Source organism: Ctenopharyngodon idella, chromosome 9 (genome assembly GCF_019924925.1).
Source record: "Ctenopharyngodon idella isolate HZGC_01 chromosome 9, HZGC01, whole genome shotgun sequence".
In the NCBI taxonomy this organism is placed as follows: Eukaryota; Metazoa; Chordata; class Actinopteri; order Cypriniformes; family Xenocyprididae; genus Ctenopharyngodon; species Ctenopharyngodon idella.
The window spans coordinates 31,406,439-31,413,652 of NC_067228.1; the positions used below are offsets into that span (position 1 = coordinate 31,406,439).

At 41.0% G+C, this 7,214-nt stretch overlaps 1 protein-coding gene across 7 annotated transcripts in view; it reads left to right on the top strand.

Annotated features, from left to right (window-relative positions):
* Positions 1–4,340, top strand: part of kalrna (kalirin RhoGEF kinase a) — a 252,578-nt gene extending 248,238 nt beyond the window's left edge. For all 7 annotated transcript variants that reach the window (XM_051905418.1, XM_051905419.1, XM_051905420.1 and 4 more), the window contains one exon: positions 874–4,340. In XM_051905418.1, coding sequence (XP_051761378.1) covers positions 874–1,419 — 546 coding nt within the window. In that variant the 3' untranslated portion in view covers positions 1,420–4,340. The remainder of the gene's footprint in view (positions 1–873) is intronic.
* The last annotated feature ends 2,874 nt before the right edge of the window (positions 4,341–7,214 follow it).

Sequence of the window (7,214 nt, forward strand, 5' to 3'; positions counted from 1 at the left end):
ATCGGAGTTATATTAATAAATATCCTGACACGTTTGAACCTGAAGAAAGTGCATCCATCCATATCATAAACATAAACACAAACATATGAAGCGAAGTGATGGGTTTGTGTAAGAAAAATATCCATATTTAACAAGTTTAAGTAAAATATTCTGCTTGCACCAGACCGTCTTCCATATTCAACTTACGAAAAAAGCATAACTGACATCGCGTCAGTTACACTTTTTTGTAAGTTGAATACGAAAGGCGTAAGACGTAGTGAACTTGCGTTTTGAAAGGCGAGAGGCATTACACTTTCTTCGTAAGTTAAATACGGAAAGTGGTCTGGTGGAACCTAGATATTTTCCTTTATAACTTGTTAAATTTGGATATTTTTCTTACACAAGTGCATCACTTCGCTTCAGAAGGCCTTATTAACCCCCCGGAGCTGTGTGGAGAACGTTTATGATGGATGGATGCACTTTCTTGAGCTTCAAACTTGTTGCCCCCATTCACTGCCATTATAAAGCTTGGATGCGTCAGTGATATTTATTAATATAACTCCGATTGTGTTCTTCAGAAAGAAGAAAGTCATATACACCTAGGATGGCTTGAGGATGAGTAAGTCTTAATTTTCATTTTAAAGTGAGTTGGTCTTGCATGACCGAAATAGCCGCCAATATGGCGGCCAAGTGAACTGACTTTCTTTGCAAGGGACTTTGATAAAAACCTGCTAGAAGCCTGCATATAGCAGCAACCAACATCACCTTAACAACCACATAGCAACATCCTGGCAACCATCCACATCACACTAGCATTTGTACAAACAAGCACCAAGTCTAAAACAGAGTTTAGAAACCTAGTGCAGAGTCTTGAAAGTCTTTCTTCTTCCTCAGCCTGAAAATCTGTTGGTGGACCTCCACGTGCCGGTGCCTTGCGTGAAGCTCTCAGATCTGGGCGATGCAGTACAGGTTTCGGGTCACCGCTATGTGCATCTCCTCCTGGGGAACCCTGAGTTTGCCGCTCCAGAGCTCATCCAGGGCACCCCGGTGTCCCTGTCTACAGATGTGTGGAGTGTAGGGGTGCTGGCCTACGTCATGCTTAGCGGAGTCTCCCCGTTCCTGGACGAGAGTCTGGAGGAGACCTGCGTCAACATCTGCAGGCTGGACTTCTGCTTTCCTGAAGAGTACTTCTGCGGCATCAGCCAGGCCGCCAAAGACTTCATCGTGTCCACGCTCAACCAGGACCCCAGAAAGAGGCCGAGCTCAGCCTCGTGCCTTCAGCACCCGTGGGTCAGCGCTCATAGTGGAGATTACTCCAAAACACCACTGGACACCATCAGACTCGCTGCGTTTATCGACAGACGCAAACAGCTACATGATGTCAGACCTGTGACAAACGTTAAAGGACTGGTCAGCAGCAGTATGGGACACACCTTGTGAGACGAGAACATGGGCTGAAGTACGGAGATTCTAGCATGTTACATGCTGTTCTTCAACATTAAATGTCATTTACATTATATCATATCATTTGGAATGTGCACTTACTGTACACAGTGTTTCCTGTAGAGTTATTTGGCCTGCTCTGTGATGACTTGTGACCCAGGGAGACCATGAATAGATTGAGAAGGACTGCAAGGACACTGGAATTGTGGGAATTGCAGAGCTAGGAGTAGTGACATCATTGAATGTCATATGGGTGGGAGTGGCTTAGGATGATTTGTTTTAGAACTTTGAGACTCCTAAACAGACCAGTAGTTGGATGTTGTTGTATGTTCAGTTGTACGGAGAAGGTTTACAGGAAAAGTTCAACCAAAAATGAGAATTCTGTCATCACTTACTTATGTCGTTCCAGACCTGCAAGATGTGCTAAAACAAAAAGAGATGTTTCGACGAATGTTAATGCTGCTCCAAGTAAATAAAAAAATAAATAAATAAAAAAACTCATTTGTGTTCACATATATTCAAATATATCACATTAGGTTTGACATCTATGATGATCGCAACATGCCAATTTGAATGTGCAGAAGTTTAATAAAGCAATAATCCCCGAGAAGCCATGGTTTACAGTCAATTTAGAGCAGCTAAGGGGCATTGTTAGTGCCTAAAACCCACTTAGCTGTTCTAAATTCAGTGTAAATCTTGGTGGCTTAAAACGTTTATTCCACACACCTGGCAAGGTTTCATAAAATAAACACACTAGCATAAAAATGTAATGCTATTGATAAAAAGACATATTGTTCTTCCACCAATGTAGTTCTTCAGAAGTCAACACACAGACACAGTGGTGCAGTAATACTGATGTAATGCGGTCACAGGTGTATGTCTGTAGAGTAATTAACGGCTTTGAACGTGGCTCAAAAAGCATTATCAAGGACGGGAACTATCCGTTTTATGAATATGATTTGAGAGCTTAATTTGGAAGATTCTTCAATTTTATGATACTTTTAGCACATATTTGGAGCTCTATAAGTATGAGTACTTCTCAAATACTGGTTTGGAGCAACATGAGAGTAAATAAACGATGACAGAATGTGGTTGACGATTGGGTGTGAAGGGAAATTTAGTGATCCTTACTTGCAGCAGATATATTTTTCATAGCTTCATTAAGATGAATGAAAGAATGTAGAATATTTGACAGGTTATTGTACAAATACATGCATGTAGAAATAACAGACCATCCACCATTTAACCTGTAATATATTCAGTTTTCATAGTATGGGGTCATGAGTGTCATCATTGATGTCATTTAGCATAATGAGGATAATTTTGAATGTCTTAAAATAGAAAAATATGAATTGAACAAAGTATGCTGTTTTCTTATTTGTTAGCAAAGTATTGTCATTTCAGTTATTAAACATCAGCAGTTCAGCACTTATATACACTGCCGTTCAAAATTTAAGGTCGATGAGATTTTTTAAATTATTTTTGAAAGAAGTCTCTTATGCTCACCAAGGCTGCATTTGTTTGATCAAAATACAGTAAAAACAGTAATATTGTGAAATATTAATACAATTCAAAATTTTAATATATTTTAAAATGTAATATATTCCTGTGATCAAAGCTGAATTTTGAGTCTTCAGTGTCACATGATCCTTCAGAAATCATTCTAATATGCTGATTTAGTGCTCAAGAAATGGTTCTTATTATCAATGTAGAAAACACTTGTTCTACATTTTTACAGGATTCTTTGATGAATGGAAAGTTTAAAAGAGCAGTTTTTATTTGAATAGAATTTTTTGTAATGCAAGTATTTACTGTCACTTTTGATCAATTTAATGCGTCCTTGCTGAATAAAATTATTTCTTTAAAAAAAATCTTACTGACCTCAAACTTCTGAACGATGCTGTAGTTTTTTTTTTACGAAATACCCACACATTGTCCAGGAAGAAACCACTTCTGCCTTTTACTTCATTTATTTAATTTATTATTTTTAAACACATTATTAATGTATTATAGGAATGTCCAACTTTTTCATGTGTTACACGTTTATGTTTGACTATATAAATGTTCTGTGTGTTGTATGTGCAGTCAGACTTGTAAATTGTCAAACTGTCACAGCAGTCACATATCATCTTTGACAGGCCAGAAGCACACAGTCCGTAAACACTTTCAGTTGATAATGTGACAATATCGTGGAATACACTCTAAATACACATCTTTGCCATGTGTAGCAACTAATAATGTAATAACTGGACATAATGTAAAAACATGACAACGTTTTGGTGAGTTTATAATGTAATACATTTCTCATAATGTAAAAATTGTTAGATTTTAAAATAAGATTTTATGAAGTTTTGAGAGAATTATTACATTATGAACATTTTATTACAATAATAATGTAATACTTACTACATTATGTGCAGCTGTTACATTATGAGTTGCTACATCATCAATGGAAGGGAAGCCTAATAGAGGTTGAGTGAGGGCCAGTGAATTATCACACAGCGGTGTAGTATTACAGCATGACACGCCTGTGAATACTGCATTGGGACAATCGCTACATCTCATGTTTAACCTTATCAGCTCCTGCTGTTTAAAGCTTCTGCTCTGCATTAATAACCTCTGTAATATCATCATCAGGGTTGGGCCTAGTTTCACTTCAGCACATCTGAAACAAACAACATAAAAATAATCTGAATGTCATTTGATTTTAGTCAACAGTAGCTGTCATCTCAGGAGGTCTCTGAAGAATAAAGCCAGATCTGCTCATTAAATCTCTGTTTTATGCATATACCCCTGCAAACGGATTGTACAGAAGCCTGTGTGTAAAATTTGCTGAAATTTAGTTTTTCTTGATTCATATGGGCTGTTTGTTTGTTACTGAATGTTTAATAAACTGTGCTTTGTTTTTAGGAAAACTGTTTTCTTGTGTGTGTGTTTTTTTTTTTAAGTTCACCTGGAGGTGGTGTGACGAGCAGGACGGGCGAGAGCCGTGAGGGAACGGCGCGAGGCCGGTGACGCGAGTGATAATGAATGATAACTTTAATATAAAATAAACAAAGAACAAAACGAAAGTAATGCCGGCAGACCCTCATGGATGTCTGCCGGCCACACAAACATAATGAAACATAAAGTAAAGTCCAGGCCTGGTCCTCTCTCGTCCTTCACTATCATCGCTCCCCTTTTATGCTTCCAGAGCTCCTCCGTGAGACTCAAGACCGGTGCAACGCGCAGCTGACGCTCATTATCACTTGCGTCACTGGCCTCGCGCCGTTCCCTCACGGCTCTCGCCCGCCCTGTTCGTCACAGGTGGTTTTATTAACATTAGAATGCAGTCTTAATATTATTTTAGTGTACTAATTATTATTTTAATATATTATAAATGTTAATATTACATCTGCACAATTTGAAAGTACAAATAGTTTATTTACAATTACATACCAGGCATAACCCAGTTCAATTACACAAGATTTATACAAGAGAGAAGCAATTGTAACACTGAGTTAACACCTGGTTTCACAGACAGGGCTTAGATTTTTAAATGTTTTTATAAATGTGCCTTAGAAAAAAAACACTACTGGTGTCCATCTTGAGACAAAACAATGGCAGTGACATATTTTAAGATGTCTTTCAGTTAAAACAGCTCACACATGCATTTTAGTCTGAGACTAGGCTTAAGCCTTGAAAAAATTAATTTGTTTTACTTTACTGTGCTTAAGTTACTCTTTTATTATACAGTTATTAAGTTACTCTTAAATGCATTTGTTACTGTTATACAGCCTACTGTATGCATTACTGACACAGTTTGTCATGGTTCGTTGTGTCAGATCGTTGGTGTTCTCAGGCGGTGTGTTTCCTGGCTGTGATTTTGTCTCTCTTGTTGTGTTCTTCTTCCCCGTTTGGATTACCTGTTTCAAGCCTGTTTGGATATTCCTCCTGTTAGATATTACTCCTGTTGGAGGACTGGTTGCACATTGCGGTCCCTGCACTGCCAAGAGACTGTTGCCATCAGCACCCACGGCATCTGACTGTTGCTTTCTCTGCTCTGCTGAAAGTTTGTTCTAATAAATCGTGTTTTCTGCATTCTCAATTACATTATTTCCCGTGACAGAACAATCTGACCACAATGGATTCAGCGAATGCTTCTGATTTACGGGATTTCCTGTCAAGCAACAGTGCTCGCATGGATCGTCAAGAGGAACAAAGGGTTGCTACGGGTCTCGCTGTGCAAGCCTTGGTAGCGCAGGTGTCCGAGCTCACTTCCCAACTTCAGCATCTGAAGACTGAAACAACAAGATCGCCCACTGCGCCACCCCCACCGCCAGTTCTCCCAGCTTCAGTGACGACAAGCCATCAGAGCAAACCCTGTCTACCACCTCCTGCACCATATTCCGGTGAGCCCAATCTCTGTCGAGCATTTTTAACTAAGTGCTCGTTGTTCTTCTCTCTACAGCCTTTGACGTTTTCTACTGAAAAGTCTAAAGTGGCTCTGGTGATGACGTTATTATCTGGATGTGCGGCTCTGTGGGGAACGGCGGTGTGGGAGAATCAACATCCCTGCTGTTCCTCGTTCCAAGCGCTCTCGGATGAAATGAGGTGGGTCTTCGATCGCACAGTCGCGGGTTGTGAGGCGGCTCGCGTGCTGGGAGATCTACGTCAAAGACATTGACCCATCTCAGATTACTCTATAGCATGGGTGTCCAACCCTGCTCCTGGAGAGCTACCATCCTGAAGATTTCAGCTCCAACCCCAATCAAACACACCTGAATCAGCTAATCAAGGTGTTCAGGGTTGCTTACAGACAGGTGTGTTAGAGCAGGGTTGGAACTTAAGTTTGCAGGGCGGTTGCTCTCCAGAAGCAGGGTTGGGTTGGACACCCCTGCTCTATAGAGTTTTGTACCCTGGCGACTGAGTGCAGATGGAATGAGGAGGCGCAGTGGGACATGTTCCTGCATGGGTTGGCTGACCGTATTCAAAAGGAGATCTTCACCCTTGAATTACCCACAGATCTTGATGAACTCATCGAACTGGCTCTTCGGGTGGATGCTCGTTTGCAACGACGGGACCAACAAGCTTTGCAAAAGCTTTTCCTGAAGTTCCTGAGTTTTCTGCTTCCAGTGTCTGTAATACGGTCAGCCCTGCATTAGATCAAGAACCCATGCAGGTGGGCAGAGATCGGCTAACACGGGAGGAGAAGGATTGTTGGAGATTAAAAGGACTGTGTCTCTATTGTGGTACTGCTGGACACATCGCAGCTAACTGTCCTGTAAAAGGCAAAGCCCGGCAGTAGAACCGAGGTTACTGTCGGGTGGATTTACCTTGGAAAAATCCTTTTCCACCACTCTCCTCCCTGTTAGACTGCAATGGGCTTCCCATTTTCATTCCTGTCAGGCACTCGTGGACTCTGGAGCAGGTAATTTTATGGACTGTAATTTGGCTTCACACCTCCAGCTTCCCATATTCCTCTCAAACATGAAATTACAGTTAATGCTCTTAATGGACAGAACCTGCCTGTTATCGCACACACCACCGGCCTGATAACCCTCATTACTTCTAGTAATCACTCTGAGGAGTTATCGTTCCTGCTCACTGACTCTCCTCTGGCTCCTATCGTTCTTGGTCACCCCTGGCTTGTTCGTCATTGACCACGCATAGACTGGGGTCTTAACACCGTCTCTGCGTTGTGTCTGCTTGTTCGTCTGTGTCTTTTTCTGTGTTGCAGGATAAGTCAGTGCGCCTGTCTAACGTGCTTGAGGAGTACCTTGATCTGCAGGAAGTGTTCAGTAAGTCCCCGG